At 38.6% G+C, this 23,213-nt stretch overlaps 1 protein-coding gene across 11 annotated transcripts in view; it reads right to left on the reverse strand.

Annotated features, from left to right (window-relative positions):
* GRIP1 (glutamate receptor interacting protein 1) overlaps positions 1 to 23,213 on the reverse strand; it is a 351,911-nt gene that overhangs the window by 248,438 nt on the left and 80,260 nt on the right. For 8 of the 11 annotated variants that reach the window (XM_081331028.1, XM_081331026.1, XM_081331025.1 and 5 more), the window contains exon 1: positions 14,569 to 15,068. The exons of the other annotated variants lie outside the window; for them this stretch is intronic. In XM_081331028.1, coding sequence (XP_081187154.1) covers positions 14,569 to 14,701 — 133 coding nt within the window. In that variant the 5' untranslated portion in view covers positions 14,702 to 15,068. Of the gene's footprint in view, positions 1 to 14,568; positions 15,069 to 23,213 lie in introns of those variants that run through there. 11 annotated transcript variants of the gene reach the window in all.

Below are 23,213 nucleotides of genomic sequence, written 5' to 3' on the forward strand. Positions count from 1 at the left end.
TCCCCTAGAATGCTAACAAGGTCCATTTTTTATCGGCTTACATTTTTAAGCTAATTCACAAACCTGGCAAGGATATGGGCCATGCAGATGGCCTGAGCAGGCTTCCACTGCCTCAAATTGAGCCAGATCTGGCCCTAGTGGCTTGCATTTTGTCCATTCAGGACTGCTGGAGTTTCTCCTCCACACGGGGGACATAGCCGCAGAAACGGCAGCAGACAAGACTCTAAGCAGAGTGCTATCTTGGGTCCACATGGGGTGGCTAGAGAAAAGCCCAGGTCCTGAGTTTCAGAGCTACTTCACAAGAAAACATGAGCTCTCAGCTCATAAGGGTTGTATTCTTTGGGGGAACAGGGTCATTGTTCCCACCTCATTAAGGGACAGGGTACTGCAATCACTTCATGAAGGTCATCTGGGTATTGTTCACATGAAAGCTTTGGCACGAAGCTATTTGTGGTGGCCAGAATTAGATAAAGCCATTGAGGCTCAAGTACATGGGTGTTACACATGCCAACAATCTAGGCCTGAAAAGCCACATGCTCCCGTCCACAGGTGGGAGGAGACACACAACCCCTGGTCAAGGATTCATATAGACTTCGCTGGGCCCTTTCAGGGACAGCTCTTTCTTATAGTGGTCGACAGCCACTCTAAATGGCTGGAAGTTATACCAGTCGCAAATATGACTACTGCTAGGACCATCCAGGTGCTTAGGAAACTCTTTGCAACATCGTAGTGTCCGATAATGGGGCCCAATTTATTGCAGCTGAATTTCAGGTTTTTCTGAGGGCAAACCTCATTAGGCATGCAACATCGGCTCCATTTCACCCATCTAGTAATGGTCAAGCTGAATGACTGGTATGCACCATGAAAGAATAATTGAAATGCATAGTGACCGGAGACTGGCACCACAGACTGGCTGACTTTTTGTTCTGCCAACATTCCATTCCATGCATGGCAATGGGTAAAAGCCCAGCAAAGCTGCGCTGGGGGAGGCGACTAATCATGAAACTGGACAGGTTGCACCCAGACCGGGTGGCAGCTGAGGCCTCTCACCGAAAACCCCTGAGGGGGCTGTAAGTGAGCGATGGGAGGTGGGCCTAGAACTATGGGCATGGGAACTTGTGGGTGCCAGGGAAAATCACCAAAACATCGGGCCCTCTCTCATACGAAGTGGGCCTAGAGGGCGGGCAAGTCGTTCGTCGCCATATCGATCAGCTTAGAAAGAGTTTTCCAGAATGGCCACAAAGCGAGGACTTCATTCCAGGTTCCATTCACGGACCGCAAATTGGCAGCCAGGCCGATCAATCCATATGCTCGGAGGTCCCAAGCAGTCAGAGCAACAGGGAGGTGGTCATAGGGGGGCAAAGCCCAGGAGTGCAACATAGGGCCCCTGACGGAGAAAGTCAAACATAACACTACAGCCACTGTGCTAACTCTGCGGAAGGATTGGACTCTGGGGTGGGCCGACCTGGAATGGCCAGCCAGAGAATTTTGAGTCAGCCAGATTCATTTGAACTTAGGGACCCTGGTTTACCCAGCCCGCCGGGCAAGCTGGTAGGCCAGGGAGTGCCTGGTTCTCCCAGGCACTCCACGAGGGTTCACAAGCCTCCTGCATATTTACAAGATTTTGTTCCAAAATAACGAAGCTATAATGCTGTATGTGTCATTGATTTGCTGCTAGCCAGGAGACCTTCTGTATCAGCAAGTACAGAAATGTGTATGTTTGCATACTACTTTTGTATCACTGTAAAACTTGTAATTGCTGTAATCATTCCCTTTGTTGTTATAATGTGTGTACATTCTAGGGGGGAGGGGTGTAATGTATTGGGCTTTGTCTTGCTTTGGAATATCACGTGGGGTTAATTGCTGGAAGGTTGCTTAAGCAGGGAAGCTGGCTAACGGCTCCCAGCTCCTCAGACAACCCGTCTCCAGCACCACCGCCTCTAGGGCAGCAATAGTTTACTTTAAACCTATTGGCCACCGCCTAGAGGCCAGAGTATAAATTGCTGCATTCGCAGCCCTCTTTCTCAGTTCAGTTCCTGCAACTAAATAAACAATTATCTTTGCTGAACTCACTCGCCTCGTCTCATCAATCAAGCAACAAACCCAGTATCTAACAAGTAGTTTCTTCTCCCATGATACTGTCTTATCTATCCTGATTCTGAATTGTAGTCCATACCTCTGATCTTGATACTTGATTTTTTTTTCAAATAAACATACATTTCTACATGAAAATATCAAAGTTTAAGGCAAATTTCTGTTTAGAAATCAGTCTATATTTGAGTTTTCACTTAAAATTCTAGCAAATGTTCATGACTCTGAGAAGTTTCTTTGATCCTTTACTCACAACAGTGAAGGTATTATTTATCATAATTAATATGAAAATTAAATGTTTCCCACACATTGTGAAATAGCTTCAGGAATATTGTAGAATATAGCAGGCTGCAAAGGCTTTTTCCTTTGTCCTGCGGTGTGCAACAGTTGCTCTGTTATTTTTTTGTGCATAATCTAAAAGATATATTTCATCCACCCCACCAGGTTATTTACTAAGATTCAAACCCACTGGCTTTCTTTGAGTACAGGAGCTTTCATTAAATCTGGGCAATGACTTGGAATGAAACTGCAATCTTACATCCAAAGGTGGATTGACAGAAAATTGAAACAAAAATTCTAAATAAGCATCAACAGCTATATGATTACATTGTGAATCGCTCTTTCAAATATTTAATTTCTGAGCCTATGATTATTTACAGCATTTCATTATATAAATGTCAAATTCAATCAATTATTTATGTTCACTGCAAATACAAACATCAATTGAGTGTTTATAAATTACAAAGAACTTGATTAACTTCTTACATATATACAAAGCACAATGGGTGACTTTGGAATATGCACTCAGGATTGTTGCAAGATTAACATGGCGAAGGCTGAGATGCAAATACATTAGATAAATAAAAAACAAACAAACAAACAAACAATAACAATAATAATAAAGTTGGAAGGGACCTTGGAGTTCATCTAGTCCAACCCCCTGCTCAGCCAGGAAATCCTATACCGTTTCAGACAAATGGCTGTCCAGTCTCTCCTTAAAAACTTCCAGTGTTGGAGCATTCACCGCTCCTGGAAGCAGGTTGTTTCACTGGTTAATTGTTCTATCAGGAAGTTTCTCCTTAGTTCTATGTTGTTTCTCTCCTTGGCTAGTTTCCATCCGTTGCTTCTTGTCCTGCCTTCAGGTGCTTTGGAGAATAGCTTGACTCCCTCTTCTTTGTGGCAGCACCTGAGATATTGGAACACTGCTATCATGTCCTCACTTGTCCTTCATTAAACTAGACATACCCTATTCCAGCAACTGTTGTTTATATGTTTTAGCCTCCAGTCCCCCAATCATCTTTGTTGCTCTTCTCTGTACTCTAGAATTTCTAGAGTCTCAACATCATTTTTACATCGTTGTGACCAAAACTGGATGCAGTATTCCAAGGCATTGTAAAGTGGTATTAACACTTCATGTGATCTTGATTCTATCCCTCTGTTAATGCAGCCTAGCACTGTGTTGGCTTTTTTGGCAGCTGCAGCACACTGCTGGCTCATATTGAAGTGATTATCCACTAGGACTCCAAGATCCCTCTCACAGTTGCTACTATTGAGCAAGGTAGCACCTATACTGTACCTGTGCATTTGTTTTTTCTTGCCTAAATGTAGAACCTTACTTTTTTCACCACTGAATTTCATTTTGTTACATAGAGCCCAGTGTTCAAGTCTGTCAAGATCCTTCTGTATCTTAAGCCTATCTTCTGGAGTGTTGGCTATTTCTGCCAGCTTGGTGTTGTCTGCAAATTTGATGAGTTCCCCATCTATCCCCTCGTTGATGAAGATGTTGAAGAGCATTTGGCCTAGAACAGAGCCTTGGGGCACCCCACTACACACTTCCCTCCATGTAGATGCAGTTCCATTGAGGATTACATGCTGAGTGCTGCCAGTCAGCCAGCTATGAATCCATCTGAATAGAGCATAAGTTCATATAGTCACTGCCTTTCTTACTGTCTCATTTATTAATTTTTAATCACAAGTATTGTAGTTTAGAAGGAATTCCAATCATGGAAATAAGAAGGAATATCCCAACCATGAGAACAATTAGGCAGTGTAATAACCAGTCATCTGGACTGCTTTGTCACTGAAGGTTTTCAGCCAAAGGTTTGCGTGGAATACAAAGAAAATTCCTGCCCTTGGCAAAGAAATTAGCCGGAGACTAGTAGCACATTTTTCAACTAACTAATTTTATTAAAAGGCATAGGTTTTCATTGGGTGAAGCACACTTCATTAGATGCACAGAATATCTTCAAGGTTCCCAAAAATTCTGTGACTTTTACCTAAATTATTACAAATATTGAAATGAAAGCTCCATAACTGGACTATGTGGAAACCTGACTTAGGGCAATTGCTTACTGAATGGAAATGTGATTCATTTCTGCAAGACTTAACAAATGTGCCCAAAATACTAAGTGATGTAACTTAGTGTAGTTAGTCATAGTCAGGCCTTTTTTTCTCATTGAATGCTCAGAATGGCGTTCCGGAACCTTTTTTTTGCAAAAACAAACAAACAACCCAGCTCCCTTATTGGTTTTCCTAAGCCACAGGTCTGCAACCCGCGGCTCCGGAGCCACATGCGGCTCTTTCAGCCGTCTCCTGCGGCTCCCGGTCCTCTGTCCAAAAAAAAAAGTAGGACTAAAAAATTTCAACCAATCAATTCAAATATGCAGGGTAGGTGCATATCTCGCCTTGGCTCCACTCTTCAGTGAAACCCTGTTCTGCGCATGTGCGCATGTACGCGCATGCACACACATTTTTTGCGGCTCCCAGTTTTTCCTTTTGTGAGGGAACCGGTTCCGAGTGGCTCTTTCACTGTTTCAGGTTGCTGACCCCTGTCCTAAGCCTACTGCAGGGCTAGCAATCTTGGCTCTTTTTTTATGACTCGTGGACTTCAACTCCCAGAAATCCTGAGCCAGCCATGCTGAGGGGAAAGGGAGAGGTTTCCAAGCTGAGCCATGCTGGCTCAGGAATTCTGGGAGTTGAAGTCCTTGAGTCATAAAAGAGCCTGCACTAGAGGAGGACATTAAAATTATTTACAGGATTACTTCTTTAGGAACTAAACTTTTAGAATCTAAACCAGCTAATTCAAAAAAGCCAACAGGAAAGAACCTCACATTTTTCATCTGCTTCTGTCTTTCGGAAGGTAAAATTAGATAACCAAATAATCTATTTCTTATGTTAACATCTCTGCAATGAAATCAAAGGTAACAGGAAAGAAATGAGAAACATTTTTCTCAATGTAATATGTCTAATTTAGCTGATTCTAGAAAAAAATAGTATCTTTTGTACACTCTTGAAAACTATTTGGAATCTAAACAATTCTTAAGAATGAAATATTCTTAATTTGGACTTTACTTTTACTGTTTGGACTGTTGTGTGTTTTGAAAAATAGATTATTTAGAATCTAGTTATGTTGCACTTCAGTCTTTAAATAATTAACCTAGTATATACATAACAATATATGATGTTTTCCCTGGTGAGCTTAACATCAATAATAACATTTATTAAAAAGGCTAAAATAATTTCTGGGGGTATTATCTGTATAGTAAAATTTTGGACAAGCAGTGATCATGTTACATATGTGTATAAGCGTAGTCAGTAGCATATGCCTTTTTAAAAATATCAAACATGCAAAGAAACAAAAATAAGTCCAAAATATCTGTATTACATCCAGAAATGCCAACTTTGCAACCAATATTTCTCATCCATAACTATGGCACCCTAAGGATACCTGCATACATGCAAATGTTTCTCTGGGATCAGTAACGCAACAGGGATTGCTTTTTCCTTCCAGTAACATATACCTAAAACCAGTTTATTGCATTTGGCAATTGTAGTAAAAAAAATCTCATTCATTTAATTTGAAATCAAGTGAAAAATTGATTTAAATTATTTTATTAAAACAAATTAATGACAATTCTTTTATAAAAAGTTGCCTCAAACAAAATGATTTTGACATGCCTGCTCTAGATACTTGAATGCTCCAACATAAATTCTAGACCAGGCCTGTACATGCAGCCTACCAAGCACCCTTGGACAGAGCACAGACTTTTTTAAAAAAGTAATAAAATCACCACCACTGCCCTGAAAGTCATGTTGCCTAGTGCCTCCATGGCTTACCATGACCACAAGCTCCAACACTGTAGATGCTCCTCTAGTCACCAAATCATTGATTAGCCCACCAGCATTCCTTTGCAGACCTCAAAGATTTTTAATTTATCAGTGTGGGCTTTTCCTTTCTACAAGATAATAATAATAATAATAATAATAATAATAATAATAATAATAATAATAATAATAATAATAATAATAATAATAATAATAATAATAATAAGAAGAAGAAGAAGAAGAAGAAGAAGAAGAAGAAGAAGAAGAAGAAGAAGAAGAAGAAGAAGAAGATGATGGAAGGGACCTTGGAGGTCATCTAGTCCAACCCCCTGCTCAGGCAGGAAACCCTATAACATTTCAGACAAATGGCTGGCTAGTCTCTTCTTAAAAACGTCCAACATTCACCGCTTCTGGAGGTAGGTTGTTCCACTGGTTAGTTGTTCTAACTGTCAGGAAATTTCTCCTTAGTTCTAGGTTGCTTCTCTCCTTGACTAGTTTCCATCCGTTGCTTCTTGTCCTGCTTTCAGGTGCTTTGGAGAATAGCTTGACTCCCTCTTCTTTGTGGCAGCCCCTGAGATATTGGAACACTGCTATCATGTCACCCTTCACCCTTCTCTTCATTAAACTACACATACCCAATTCCAGCAACCGTTCCCTATATGTTTTAGCCTCCAGTCCCCCAATCATCTTTGTTGCTCTTCTCTGTACTCTTTCTAGAGTCTCGACATCTTTTTTACATCGTGGTGACCAAAACTGGATGCAATATTCCAGGTGTGGCCTTACCAAGGCATTGTAAAGTGGTATTAGTACTTCACGTGATCTTGATTCTATCCCTCTGTTAATGGAGCCTAGCACTGTGTTGGCTTTTTTGGCAGCTGCAGCACACTGCTGGCTCATATTTAAGTGATTGTCCACTACGACTCCGAGATCTCTCTTACAGTTACTACTATTGAGCAAGGTACCACCTATACTATACCTGTGCATTTGATTTTTCCTGCCTAAATGTAGAACCTTACTTTTTTCACAATTGAATTTCATTTTGTTAGATAGTGCCCAGTGTTCGAGTCTGTCCAGATCCTCCTGTATCTTAAGCCTATCTTCTGGAGTATTGGCTATTCCTGCCAGCTTGGTGTTGTCTGCAAATTTGATGGTTCCCCATCTATCCCCTCATCCAAATCATTGATGAAGATGTTGAAGAGCTGCACAGACCTCTTCTAGATTTTCCTCTTGCCTTTCCGAGTTTACTCACTGGTCTGTCATTGAGCAAGAATTGACTTTGTAGGGAAGCATATTGTCATTTGATGTATATTTAGCATATGTTCTACCTTTATTTACCAATTATATAATATTTGTATGCAATCCACATGGCGAGGTTTGGGGAAACTTATAATAGAAAAAAATATATATTTAAAATAATAAGATTAAAACATCGCCTGGCCCGCACCGCCTCCGCTGCCCGCATTGCGCAGCCCTGCCATATAGAATGGGCTCTGCTGCTCCCACAGCACCAGCCGCGCCGGCTCCGGCCCCAGGGAGGGGAGCCCACCACCAACACCCTTCACACCTGTGACTGCAGCAGCACCACCACCCCACCCTCCCCGCCTCCTGCGCCCGCCAAGATGAGACTTCCGGCACCTTTTTTTTAAAAAAAAAAAAAAGCAATTGTCATAGTACATATTAGTATATAAGTTAAGCTATTGTGATTAGGTACATTTTCTATTTGAAAGTGTAATCTGCTAAAAATCTTCTTCTCGTGTACTCTTATTACCCATATAAGTTGGGTATACAGACAGAATAATAATATATGATCTGCCACAGACTAAGGTAAAGCAGCATCTATTCAAATGCACTTTTTATACCGCTTATGGACTTTTTGTGTAAAACAGAAAAATGTATGATTTATGGTTTCTGTGATTATATTGGATAGTTATATAAAGAATAGGCTCAGGATGTAACTTTAGACAAAGAGTTAAACTCATAATTATAGTTATAACTGCTGTAAAGGAGATTGGAAGCCATTTCATTATCTTTTTCCTTTTTTTCTATTTTTCCTTTACATTTTCCTTTTTTATTGCATTTTCTTCTCTTATTGATTTCCTTTTCCTTTTTTCTTCCTTGGTATCTGTTTTTAAGGGACGCGGTGGCTCAGTGGGTTAGGACGCTGAGCTTGTCGATCAGAAGGTCGGCAGTTTGGCGGGTCGAATCCCGAGTGCTGCGTAACAGAGTGAGCGCCTGTTACTCGTCCCAGCTTCTGCCCACCTAGCAGTTCGAAAGCACGTAAAAATGCAAGTAGAAAAATAGGGACCACTACGGTGGGAAGGTAACAGCGTTCCATGCACCTTTGGCGTCTAGTCATGCCGGCCACATGACCACGGAGACGTCCTCGGACAAACGCTGGCTCTTCGGCTATGAAACGGAGATGAGCACCGGCCCCTAGAGTCGGAAACGACTAGCACGCATGTGCGGGGGAACCTTTACCTTTACCTATCTGTTTTTAATCTTTGTTTTTAAAACTTTTAATAACATTATATATAACAATGTATTCCTATTATTCTGATTGTTGTAAATTAAGTTGCCAGAGCCATGACATTTTATAAAAAAAGCTGCAGGTTTATCTGTGCATTAAGAAAAACAAGACTGATGATGTTACCTAGTTTTATAATGAAACGTTTCCCAGGAAACCACAAGGTTTAGAGAGCACCAAGGACCCCACAAAAACAAGATTGCACTCATATATATAATTATATATAATTTGGTTCACTGTTCAATCTCACTTACAGAACTGTAGCAGGGTATGAAATGTGTTCCTTTCCTTTTCTATGATCAAAAAGGCTTGGGCAGCAGTTTCCCACTGCAACTTCTCAGCATAGCAACAAACTACGTTCATTGTTTTAAGTGCTCTTTATATTTACAAATAGGGACGCGGTGGCTCAGTGGGTTAGGACGCTGAGCTTGTCGATCAGAAGGCCGGCAGTTTGGCGGGTTGAATCTCGAGTGCCTTGTAACAGAGTGAGCGCCTGTTACTCGTCCCAGCTTCTGCCAACCTAGCAGTTCGAAAGCACATAAAAATGCAAGCAGAAAAATAGGGACCACTACAGTGGGAAGGTAACAGCGTTCCGTGTGCCTTTGGCGTCTAGTCATGCCAGCCACATGACCACGGAGACGTCCTCGGACAAGCGCTGGCTCTTCGGCTTTGAAACGGAGATGAGCACCGGCCCCTAGAGTTGGAAACAACTACCACACATGTGCAGGGGAACCTTTACCTTTACCTTTTTATATTTACAAATACATGTAGTGGTATGCAAAGCATTTCAAATTTGAGTAATTACAAGTTTAAAATTATTTTGGAAATGTTGGGACAGTAAGGTTGGAAAATTCCATTTAAAGTTGAAAAATATCCAATTTGAAAGACTGAAATGGTTTAACAAATTTCTCTTGCTTTATTTAACACCATCCTACTTAAGTTAGTTCCATGTGTTCCCAGACAATATATTTTAAACCTTAGTTTGTTTTTATTTTAGAGTAGTCATTAAGGGCTTTAAAAAAATTTAGATGCTATGATTTGTCTATACCTCAGAAGTTCAAAATAATACAAACAATGGTACAATCTATGGAAGGAAAAGTTATACTTTCAAACTTTAGTGTTGGAAACAACTCTTGAGAGTATTAGGAGTAGCCATTAAAACAAACAATGGATCTCTGAACAGATCAATCCAGAGTTCTCACCCAAGGCACAAATAGGAGAAAGTAATAGAGTCCCTGCAGATTTTACTCCACTAATCATTGCCGACTACAGGGGCAATGCTCATCTCCATTTTAAGGCCATTGAGCCAATGCTGTCCAAAGACACTTCCACTATCATGTGACCCGCATGATGTCATGGAGCACTGTTACCTTCCCACTAAAGTGGTACCTATTTATCTAATCGCATTTGCATGCTTTTGAACTGCTAGATTGGCACTAGGGTCTCAAACCTGGGCTGCTGGCTTTCCAGATGACAAGTCCAGAATCTTAACCACTGAGCCACCATGCTGTCAAGGCACAAATGACCAAGCTGAAATTATCCTACTCTGGACACATTATGCAAAGCCCTGATTCTCTAGAAAAGGCTCCAAAGCTGGGAATGGTAAAGGAAGGAAAAGAAGATTATGATTAGCAGCAAGGTGGATGGACTTAGATAGAGTGGAAATGGAAATGTTGGAAGACCTGAAGGACCAGGTTAAGGACAGATTGTTACAGAGAAAATCTACCTATATGGTCACAAAGAGTCAGTACCAACTTGGTGGTATATAATTAATCATTTTAAGTTGATTAATAATTTTACAATTATATTTAAGGTTTTGAAGATGCAACGTTTGAGAGATTAGCAGCAATACTATACTTGCATAACAAAGTTTTGCACATGGCTATTAACACACATTGTACATAGTACTTAGAGCCATCAGATATGGTGCTTTATCTTCTCTCTCTCTCTCTCTCTCTCTCTCTCTCTCTCTCTCTCTATATATATATATATATATATATATATATATATATATATATATATATATATATATATATATATATATACATACATATATATACATATATATACATATACATATATACATATATATACATATATATACATATATATATATATATATATATATATATACATATACATATATATATACATACATACATATATATATATATACATACATACATACATACATACATACATACATATATATATATATATATATATATATATATATATATATATATATATATATATATATATATATATATATATATATATATATATATATATATATATATATATATTCCTTGATAAGATTAAAAATACCAATCCCAGGCATGTTAAAATTAACAAACGAACACTGGGATGGAATTAAAAACTAAAACAGTTTTTATTGCTAAAAAATCAAGCTTTCGTTGGCCAACTGCCAACATCGTCAGGATGGAGATGCTGGGGAGGAGAGATTCCATTTATACTGTTGGTATCTGCACTCTGCTGATGGAGCATGCTCAGATCTGTTTGTTGAGGTCTGCCGTATTTCTTTGAGTTGTCTCGCATCCGTTTTTGGGGATGTATTTGTCTCTGGGTATCTGTTGTTAAAAGTGAATTGTTTATAGCTCCATGTGTTGTAGCCATAACTCATGCCAGGGGTCTTAAATGGTTGTTGCTCTTCTTCCTTGTGTTCGACATTGCAGAGTGGTTGCTTGCTGGTGCAATCTTGGATTTGATGCAATGAGGTGATTCTTGCGCTGTTTGTCTTCATGTTGCGCACGTCGTTCCTCTTACCAATTTCTTAGTGCCTGGTATGCAGGGGGGAGGTCTATATGCCGGTTGATGGAGGAGTGGTTTGAAAACCAAGCTTCCTTAAACAAGCGGCCGCCTTTAGTGTTGTCGCTGGCAATTGCTATTAGAAGACAAGAACAACATTCACAGGTGTGGACACACATGGCTACACACAACCATGCCTTTAATCTAGCAGGGTCCGAGGCAACTCAAAGAAATACGGCAGACCTCAACAAACAGATCTGAGTGCGCTCCATGAGCAGAGTGCAGACACCAACAGTTTAAACGGAATCTCCCCACCCCAGCATCTCCATCCTGACGACGTTGGCAGTTGGCCAACGAAAGCTTGATTTTTTAGCAATAAAAACTTTTAGTTTTTAATTCCATCCCAGTGTTCATTTGTTTGTTAATATATACACACACGCATACACACACACACACACACACACACATGCATACACACGCACACACATAACTATTCCTAAGTTGACTGCTTTCTCATTTCACGCACACATAAACATACCTGATATATTTTCTCACTGGTGCTAAAGGAAGACCCACTGTAATAGAATGCATGGGTAGCCCTGAAGAAAAAGGAGAGACGCTGCCTTGGAAACAATCAGACAAAAGGGGCAGGAGCCCAGAGTTGCTGAACAGTCAGAAAAAGAAACTGAGAAAGGATTTGCCCTAATGGATTACGCAGTAAAAAGTCATGGGAGGGAAGGTTGTACTTTCAGACTTGCAAGATTTTGCTAATGTAACCTTACAATAAAGCAGAATTAATTCACCTAGTCCAGGGGTAGGCAACCTCGGCTCTTTTATGACTCATGGACTTCAACTCCCAGAATTCCTGAGCCAGCTTGGCTGGCTCAGGAATTCTGGGAGTTGAAGTCCATGAGTCATAAAAGAGCCGAGGTTGCCTACCCCTGACCTAGTCCTACTTCCTTGCCTGGTTTAACTTGGGAGGGTTGATACCCACAGACACTTTTAGACACCTGCAGATACTTTCAGATGTCTGCAATGGGAAGGGGGTAAGTCAAATTAATTGGTAGAGCTCCAATAGAAGACAGAAAGACTCACACTTTAAAATGAATATAAAGGTAATGGGTATTCTGTTTTATTATTTTTTGAAAATCTATTCTCTTCTATAAAACAGTAAGGCTTCTTTCCCACAAAATAAAATAATAACAATTGTACCATACTTACAAAGAAATTACTTTAATTTAACAACTGTATAAATAAGACAAGTATGTGATGACATCTCTATACAGTAATAACTATGTATTCCAATAATCAACAGAGAACCAGGAAACATATGAAAAAAAACATTCAAATATTTTGGCAATTATGAAATATTGTATAAATATTACTTTTAAGATAACATGAATAATCATATATTTATAATTGAACCCTACTAAAATCAGTTTTGTTTATTAAACAGTCTTTCCCAACTTCAAAACAAAAATTCATTTGCAATCTGTAAATGTTATAAACCAAATTAAAACAGCTACTGTATGTAACTGATGGTAGTATGATAAAGTATTTTTATTTTCTTGATTTCTTTTGAAAGGCAAATTGGTCAGTAACAAATCCACCTTGGAATTATTATATTCATAACATGAAATATTATGAAGAAGAATCTATCAGTTCATTCTAAATGGAGAGATTCTTGCAAAATAAAGTTATTCAGAAAACAGCTGTTTTGATGGAATTAAGTGTCCTACTTGTTTCTTTTGATTTGTAATGCATATTTTCCAAGGTAAATGGAAACCTTGTTTAAATAGTTGCAGACTCTAAAATTGTACAAGAACAGAAGTTGTACAAATTACCATTTTAATCACTTTCATAGTATATTCATGTTGAATACCTGGTAAGTATACTATTATACTATTAATCCTGTCATAAATTCATTACTTTATATGTAGGAGTAACAGACTAGGCAAATACAATGCAACCAATTTTTTTTAAAAAAATGACAATACTAAATCAAAAACTGTACTGTTGATAAATATAGCATTGCCACATGATTGCAGCAATGTGCTTTTTCAAAACTGCAAAACTTCTGTTTCTTCCTCCTCCTGGAAAAGGAGATAACTGCAATGCATAGCAAAGTAGACTATAAGCCATCTATACATCATTATATTTATGAATAAAAAAGCATAGACTGATATACACATTTTTTTTAAAAAAATGTGTTATGCTTATGAATAAACAGAACAGAAACTGCTGATTACAAAGATGGTCCTTCCTATACATCTGTAAGTTCATGGCTGCTCATATTGTCAATTTCTTTAACTTAAGCGTGGCACAGTAAATTCAAACAAGCCTATATGTGTGGCTCCCTTGCCCATTGTTCCTGTAGGAATTTGTGGGCATTTTAAATCTATTGGAATACATACAAGACAAAACATGAGCTCAGAGAATATGCAGGCACAAAGAATATTATGAATAACTGTATGTTCTAGCTTCAAATACTGATATACGGCTCCCAATTTTTATAAAATGCAGTTGCAGGCACATGGCTGCAGAATAAATTAACAGAATAGTTCTTTCATTCTCTAACAATGCTATGAACACCTAAAAAATAAACTAGCTTTACTTTCTATTGAAAAAATTAAGCAAATATTAAAAAATGTGAAAAGGCTGACTTGTATTCAGTTTTATTTTTAACTTCAATCTTTATCTGTGTATAAACAAGACCATTTTCAAAGTTTTTTAAAATGATATCTCCTTATAATACTGTATATTGACAGAGCCCTGAAGCAAACACACAGGCACACAAGTGTACGGTTGTAAATTGTCTGCAGTTTGAGTTTTTAAAGCACTAAAGGAGTGATTTAATGAAAGTCTTGCACAATAGAAATCAATTAACTGTACTTGAAATAGTAATCCTTTCTTCAGAGCTTTCCTTTCATTCATACAATATAGCAGCCTTACAGACAAAACCCCACCACCTTCAACACATCTAAAAAGAAAAACAGGCTGCAATGCCTTTTTTAAAGCTGAAAACAATAGTAACCCCCTTTGTCATAGTAACAGAAGTAAAACATTTGTACAGTCCTTACTTGGAAAGTGCTCTGAGGCATAATAATATACATCCTCATAGCCCTCATGATAATCCTCCTCCGGACGGTACTTTTTGCCTTTTCTTCTCCTCGATCTCCTTATCTGCTTGACCAACCCCAAGAAACGCTCCATCTCTCATTCACCAGCCCACAGGCTCCAGTCCGGTCCGTGTATCTTTTGTTGCTATTGCCCAGAGCTACAGTTCACAAACAGCTGGTGGCAAAAGAATTAATAGCCAGGACAGAGAATTGGCCCCTTGGACCAGCCAGCTTGACACCACTCAAATCCAGCTTCAGCTCTAACAGTAAAAGGACACTGCTTTACCTTCATCTGACTCTGCATTAAAATAATCAAAGGTATTATCTCTATATCTTAAAACAAATTCTTAAAAAGAAAAAAACATAAGCCGAAAAGATAGGATCTTCATGGCATGAACACTTTAATAAATGAAATAAAGTTAACAATGGATCTGACAGCAAGAGGAATCCTAGCACTAGAATTTCACTATTCTCTGTCTCCATCATTTGAAGTGGGGCCAGAGGGGAGGAGATAAACGCTACTCAATGGACTGAACCACATCTGAAAACACAAGAGGTTTTCTCCAACCTAATAGTTACTCGTTATTTATAATCATACAACCCCTAATCACTTAAGACTCCATTTATTTTTATTCGCTTCCTTCTTTTCCTTGCTTGATTTACAGAATAAACAATGCACAGCTCATTCCTGCTACAAAACAATGCAATCTGCACAAATAACAAAGTGGTTTAACCCATATACACAGACCACTCAATGGCAAGCGTGCACTGAATGTGTTAATTGGAGCAGCAAGAAGAAAGCTAGGCAGACGTTTTTAAATAAAAAAAATTACACACTGGGCACTGATACACCCCAATTATTATGTGAACAAATATTACAATATATAGATCTTTATTCTTATGAATTCAAGGAGGCTTAAAGAAATTATCAAAGGAAACTAGAACTAAACATGCCTCAGTTGATTTAAGTTACTTATTTAGAAATCTTTTCTCTAGTTTCAAAACTTAAAAAAAGCAGGTGCTATGAAGTTATTCATTGAAATCTCTTTTAAAGCCTGAAAAACTTTCAATGCTTTCTGTTTCTATGAATCTTATTTCACAAGCACTCTTGAAGATATAGATGGAATTTCTAACAAAATCAGACCAACTTTTACTGAAAAAAGCTGCCTTAAGCCTAACTTTAAAACATAGCTAAATACCATAAATGGTATACATACAGTATAAATGGTATACATACAGTACCATTATTAAATCTTTTGCAATACAACTAATTCAGGGCAGAAAAAAAGGAAGCATTTCACACAATATATATTAAATTATGAAAATTACCGGTACTAACAAAATAGGTGGTGCTCGTCATCATGGGAAGGCTTAAGATTAATTCATGGAGTATAACCTTTATTATTGCTGCTGTTGACGTCATCATCATCATCAGCATTACTCATTGGAAGAGTCACAAAACATTTTTATTATTTTAGGTGATTACTGTACTGGAAAGTCTGAAATTCCCTTCATAAAAGGGTTTGTAATAATTTTATATTTTCTGTAGTCATCTTTTCTTTTCTTTTTTCTTCAAAATGATGGAAGCAAGCATCATATTCCAAGAATATGAGTTCAGTAAAAGGTTTGTATCCTTATCGAATCCATGTACCTTCGATTTGTAACCCAGACATAAAAGTGGATATATTTTGAAATATTATACTTTAGTCGCATAAAAGACATCAAGAATTTTAAGGGAAATGTAAGAGTCAAGTTAAAACATTGAAAAAAGCCCAAGAAGGGTTTTGAAAGCAGAAATAGCCTGCAGTCATAAAGCTTCTTCCAGTTATTGCTGCACAGTGATGACAATGATAAACTGAAGGATTTTATTCCTAGTGAGCTCAAGCAAGCATGTTTGGCTTAGGGATAAAAATGACAAGCTTATATGCATTCTCTTAGCACACTGTAGATGTCCAATAAAACAAAGTTCTGACATTTATTAATTCACTGGAACTCCTTTATTAATTGTTTGACACTCTAGATTTCTCTAATAGTTGCTCAAGAGCTTTGTCAGATTTGTCAATCACCCAATCAAGTTCTAGCTCTAAGGGTATACTTGAACCTGCCCCCGATGCAGTCTTTACCAGTACACCACACACTGATTTAAGATCTTTCTTATCCTTAGAAGTCCAAGGAAAAGATAATTGTATTTAAAAAGCAATGTCAGCTTACATTCTGGAAAGACAAAGGGAGGCCTAAATATTCATTTAAAAGTAATTAGTAAACTAAGAATAATTAATCATTCAGAGAGCAAACTTTTTTGCATCATATCTATTGTATCATATCCATTAAAAGGTAAAGGTAAAGGTTCCCCCGCACATGCGTGCTAGTCGTTTCCAACTCTAGGGGCCGGTGCTCATCTCCATTTCAAAGCTGAAGAGCCAGCACTTGTCCGAGGACATCTCTGTGGTTATGTGGCCAGCATGACTAGACGCCAAAGGTGCACGAAATGCTGTTACCTTCCCACCGTAGTGGTCCCTATTTTTCTGCTTGCATTTTTACGTGCTTTCGAACTGCTAGGTTGGCAGAAGCTGGGACGAGTAACAGGCGCTCACTCTGTTATGCGGCACTCGGGATTCGACCCGCTAAACTGCTGACTATCTGATTGACAAGCTCAGCGTCCTAACCCACTGAGCCACCGCATCCCTTTCTATTACCTTAAACTCAAACCGGATATTAGATACAATAGTGACATCTGAGCCCTCTGATCCAATGGAAGGATTTATAGAGTATAAGTTATTCCTGACAGTCACTCATCCAATTGTCTTTTTTTAAAAATCAATTCCACCATTTCAAAGGTCATCTTTCTCATTGACTGATTTTTAGAATCAGAAAGTTCTAAATATATGGTCCAATCAATATTACAGTTCTTTGAAAACAGATTTCATATAAGCCAGTCCAGATGGCTGTTCTATATAAAGAGCTCTGATATACACAGGGGCCAAACATGGGGACTGTAAGCATTATATTCAAGCTCTTCAAGGTGGCACAGTTGTCAAAGATGCTGAGCTACAGGTATGCAAACTGCTCATTCCCACTGTAAGTTAGTCTACCTCTTCCCTATGTTGGCGCTGCTTTATTAGATGGAAGCATTTGTTTGATTTATTAAGATGAAATAAAACATAGTTTAATAAGTAAAACCATGGGTGGGATTACCACATGTTAAGGCACAAATTTAGAATTTACTAGGTAAATTCCCATCAAATTACAATACATAGTCCACCTCCTCTGGTCTTGAAAATTAAGCAGTGCCTGTCTGTTTGTATGTTTGTTTGTTTTTAATCCCATTTATATCCCGCCCTTCTCCGAAGACTCAGGGAGGCTTACAATTTTAAGCACAAACCAATGTGCTTAGCAATAGCCTTCATTCTATGTATATGCCTGCTTATTAGGGCTTTCGCCCCCCCCCCAGCGGCATTATTACAAAGTCAGCTTATTGCCCCCAACAATCTGGGTCCTCATTTTACCTGCCTTGGAAGGATGGAAGGCTGAGTCAACCTTGAGCCTGGTGGGATGCGAACCTGCACTAATTGCAGGCAGCTGGTGTTACTTTAAGGAGGCATTAGCCCACTGCTCCACCAAGGCTCTTTTTATTGGGTTCTAAGGCTTCCCTCATCCAGAAAGATTTTAATCAGTTTGTCTGAATGTCTGTCATCTGCCAGTTCTTAAAGAGATGGGAGTACCAGACTGTAATGTATTGGGCTTGATTGTAACACCATGTGGTAAACTGGAGTTAGCTAACGGCTCCCAGCACCTCAGACACCCTGTCTCCAGTGCTGCTATTGGCTGCCCCTAGGCGGCAATAGGTTGCTTTAAACCTATTGGCTGCTGCCTAGGGGCCAGGCTATAAATTACTGCAGCTGCAGCCCAGTTCTCCAGTTCAGATCTTGCAAGAAATAAACCATGTTCTTTGCTGAACTCACTCGCCTCATCTTCATTCCTGCGCAACGAACCCAGCACACAACACAGATCATCTTATTTGTCTCTTGAGAAACCTATATGCAGGTCAAGAAGCAACAGTGAGAACTGGACACGGAACCACTGATTGGTTCAAAATTGGGAAAGGAGTCCGGCAAGGCTATATACTGTCACCCTACCTGTTTAACTTATATGCAGAGCACATCATGAGAAAGGCAGGGCTAGATGAAACAAAAGTTGGAATTAACATTGCCGGGAGAAATATCAACGACCTAAGATATGCAGATGATACCACTCTAATGGCAGAAAGTGAAAAGGAACTAAAGAACCTCTTGTTGAGAGTGAAGAAGGAGAGTGCAAAAGTTGGGTTGAAACTAAACATTAAGAAAACCAAGATCATGGCATCCAGCCTTCTGAATTCCTGGCAAATAGATGGGGAAGAAATGGAGGTAGTGACAGATTTTATTTTCCTGGGCTCCAAGATCACTGCAGATGGGGACTGCAGCCAAGAAATTAAAAGACGCTCGGGAGGAAAGCCATGACAAATCTAGACAGCACACTAAAAAGCAGAGACATCACCCTGTCAACAAAAGTGCGTATAGTCAAGGCTATGGTCTTCCCAGTTGCAATGTATGGCAGTGAAAGTTGGACCATAAGAAAGGCTGAGCGCCAAAGAATTGAGGCCTTTGAACTATGGTGCTGGAGAAGACTCCTGCGAGTCCCTTGGACTGTAAGGCATTCAAACCAGTCAGTCGTAGAGGAAATCAACCCTGACTGCTCTTTAGAAGGCCAGATCCTGAAGTTGAAATTCAAATACTTTGGCCACCTAATGAGAAGGAATGACTCACTGGAGAAGAGCCTAATGCTGGGAAAGGTTGAGGGCAAGAGAAGAAAGGGACGACAGAGAATGAGGTGGCTGGATGGAGTCACTGAAGCAGTAGGCGTGAGCTTAAATGGACTCCAGAAGATGGTAGAAGACAGGAAGGCCTGGAGGAACATTGTCCATGGGGTTGCGATGGGTCGGACATGACTTTTCAACTAACAACAACAACTGTCATCTACCAAATTTATACAGTTGTCCATCTCCCTAAAGGTAACTCTGGGCAGCACATAATAAATAAAACTGCCAATATAAAAAAGATACAAATCTAAAAAAAACCTACAGTAATATTTATGTATGTGTTTATTTATTCATTCATTCATTCATTTATTTAATGATCAGCGGTAATATATAACATTTAAAAAATACTAACCATGGGCTAAGGGAGGATAAAATCAGACTCCTCAGCTATGGAGCCATTGAGACAAATCTCCAGTTCCCTGCGAGCCCCAAGGCCTAGCAGCATAACCAGGTTTTGAGGGCCTTTCAAAAAATCAGAAGGGATGGGGCCAAACTAATTTCAGGGTGAAGGATACTAAGCACCATAGCAGAGAAGGCCCCTCTCCTGGGGTCCACCAGAAGTAGGTCCCTCGCCAATGATATCCATAGCAAACGTTCTCTGCAAGACCTGATGGAGCAGGCTGCTGTAACTTAGATAGCTTGGTCCCATGCCATGAAAAGTGTTAAAGATTAAAACCTGCAGCTTGAATTGGACCTGGAAATAACCAATGCAGCTTGTAAAGCAGAGGTCTAACATAAGCTTACCCAGCAGCCTCATACATGTTGAAAAGAAGGAGAGAAAGCACCAAGCCCTGTGGCACCCTACATACTCCCCAATTATCACTGACTGGAATTGATCCTGAAGGAAGGAGATTTATTTATTTATTTAGCTTATAATATAAGCTACACAGAAGTAAACATACACATAATCCACGTCCTGTGTCTATAGCATTCCTTAGGCTACACATGCTCCCAGGGCAGTGCTAAATGGGTGACAATGACCCAATATAGCCACATTTCCCTATTGGGTCTTGCAGTCATGACAAACAGTGGTACATAAAATCAAGGAACGAAATGAACTCCACAACACCATGCCACCCACGATCACCACCAACCCTCTGAGCTAATCTAGAAAAGGATACCATGGTTGATGGTATTGACAGTTACTGACAGGTCAAGTAAGGCAAGGATGGATACACTACCCCCATCCTGCCCAGAACAGAGGTCATCCAAAAGGTGACCAATGCCATCTCTATCGCATATTCAGGTCTGAATCCTGACTGGAAAGGATCCAAAAATTTGCTTCCTTAAAAATTCTCTGGAGCTATTGTGTAACCACCTTCTCCACCACCTTCCTATGGAAGAGGGGGCTGCTAAGAAAATTGCAGGCACCTGTGCTGCCTTTTCTATTTGAGTCTTGTCAACAGGGTCAAATAAATAAATTTATGTTAATGAATCATTAAATATTTTAGTTCCCTACTGACCCCTTTTTTGCTGGGAATACAGCTACATATTTAAAAAAAGAAAAGAAAAACAACCTGTTTTACTTAAGCAAGGGATACCAATAACCTGTAAGTAATTCTGCACACCATCAGCAATACTAGTTTAAAAAGCAAATATACTTATTTGCATATTCATTCATTCAACTTACTCATTTTCCTTTGTATATTACTCTGTAACTAAGCTTAAGTTTATATAGCTTCAAGACAATACAAATTGGTGCAATTTATTTATATTATGTCCTAATTATGATTTTAAAGGATGCAATTTAATCCATTACTTAATTAAAAATAAATAAAAATATAATACAGTACAATAAACTACTTCAAGTTGGTTATTATGTGGCAGCAAAGTTCCATTTATCTACAAAATGTAATTCCTGCCTTAAAAAGTATTCAAGACAAACATAAGATGTTATTTTATACCAAATCAAAACCTGTCTTGATACTTTTCCAGACATTACACCCCTCATAACGATTGATGAACATTATAATTAGTATTATCATTACTGTTTTTTGCATATCAGTATACTAATATAGAGTCCTGAGGTTGCTTATAAAATTAACATAAAATGAAAAATATTGATTACATTAATAAATACAAAAGGCATACACTTTAACTAGGGTACAGCTCTTTACTAAAGTGCCTTAGAAAGACATCAAGACAAAATTGTAACACACAGGGCTTTTTTTCTCATAGAACGCTCAGAACGGAGTTCCGGCACCTTTTTTGGATGGAACCTTGTAGAGTAGGCAAGGCGGGTTCTATGACATGTGTGAGTTCCGGCACCTTTTTCTTTTACAAAAAAAGCACTGGTAACACAATAAATAAAGCTACAAAGAAAGCAGCAATAAAACCATGTGCTTGTGTCCTCTGTATGTCTGCATTTTCCCCCCATAGAGTGAGAAACTCCATAATGACACCAGACAAGCACTCTTGAAACTGCCTTGGGACTGATTAGTAAGAGTTCAGTGATCATTTCTATGCAGGCTCATCACTCATAAATGAAATACACAATGACCAAGAAGAAAAATGGTAATACTATATATGCCAATCTGAGCTTCTGAAAAAAAGGTGGGATATAAATCTAACACATAAAATAAAATAGTAGAAATTAAAAGAGGAAAGCAAAGACGAAAAGTATGATCAGGTAATATAGAACTGTCAACAGATTTCCTCAGATTTTGATTCTGAGTTCAGTCAAAGAGAAAGTAGTACTTGTCATTTGTTTTAAATTTTAAAAATTACAAGAATATATTATTTCAGATAATTTCCACTAGAAGCATTTTTTTCATTTCTACAGGAAGAAAATTTTTAGAAGTTGTTGAGATTAATTGCTACTGTTAATAAATCAAGTTGGTAGTCACTGTAATGTAGTGTTTGCATTTCCTTTTGCCATTGGCCTAGTGATATTGAATGTACCTACATCCAAGAATCCCTTCCCCACTAAAAGAAAAAAAGATCATTCATTCAATACCCTGGGATCACCTTCACCATGTGCACTGACTACTCCAGGAAACGCAGCCCTCTCTGAGTCATGAAACACAGAACTGTTCTAATTTAAGGCATTTATGTCTAATGAATGCTTTATGAAGCCACACTTGACAAATAATTTTCCCCCAAAGAACTTTACAGCCTGAAACACATACACATATTGCATACTGAGGTTGGTTCAATAAATCTTCCAAGTACTTTCTAATATTCTGTGTAGCACTTGCTTCAGGGAAGCTGCAATTATTCATCTTAAATCTTGTGCAGGGGGGAAATATAGGAAAGAGGTGGGAAATATAGCAATTCAGAGAGTATGAATGTATATGGAAAGAAAGCTGGAAATATTAAGGAAATTTGATTATTCTTTTAAGATAAGGATCACTATTTTAACCACAACTATCTCTTAGAATAGTCCCATCTCCGTTAGTCTTGCTTTCCTATTTTTTTTTCCCTTTTGCTCCAAAACCAGATTGCAAGAGAGACTTATCTTCTTTTTCAGGTATATTAATTCTGAAATTAGGGAGACTCAAATCCAAATCCAAGTCATTTTCTTGAAAACATCATGGAAGTGATTTGGTATTGCAACCTTCTTCTGAGATTTTTTTTTTAAAATTCCGCAGTCTAGACTACACCTCAGGGATTTCTTCACAGGCTTTTAAACAAGATTCAACATGCCAAAATTTGAAAATATTTGACTCAACATAGTTAACTCAAATAGGAAATAAATGGATATTTTGAATGATATGTTCTCAAACTTCTTTGGATAATGGTAACAATC

The sequence above is a fragment of the Vipera berus genome (assembly GCF_964194415.1).
Source record: "Vipera berus genome assembly, chromosome: 6".
NCBI lineage: Eukaryota > Metazoa > Chordata > Lepidosauria > Squamata > Viperidae > Vipera > Vipera berus.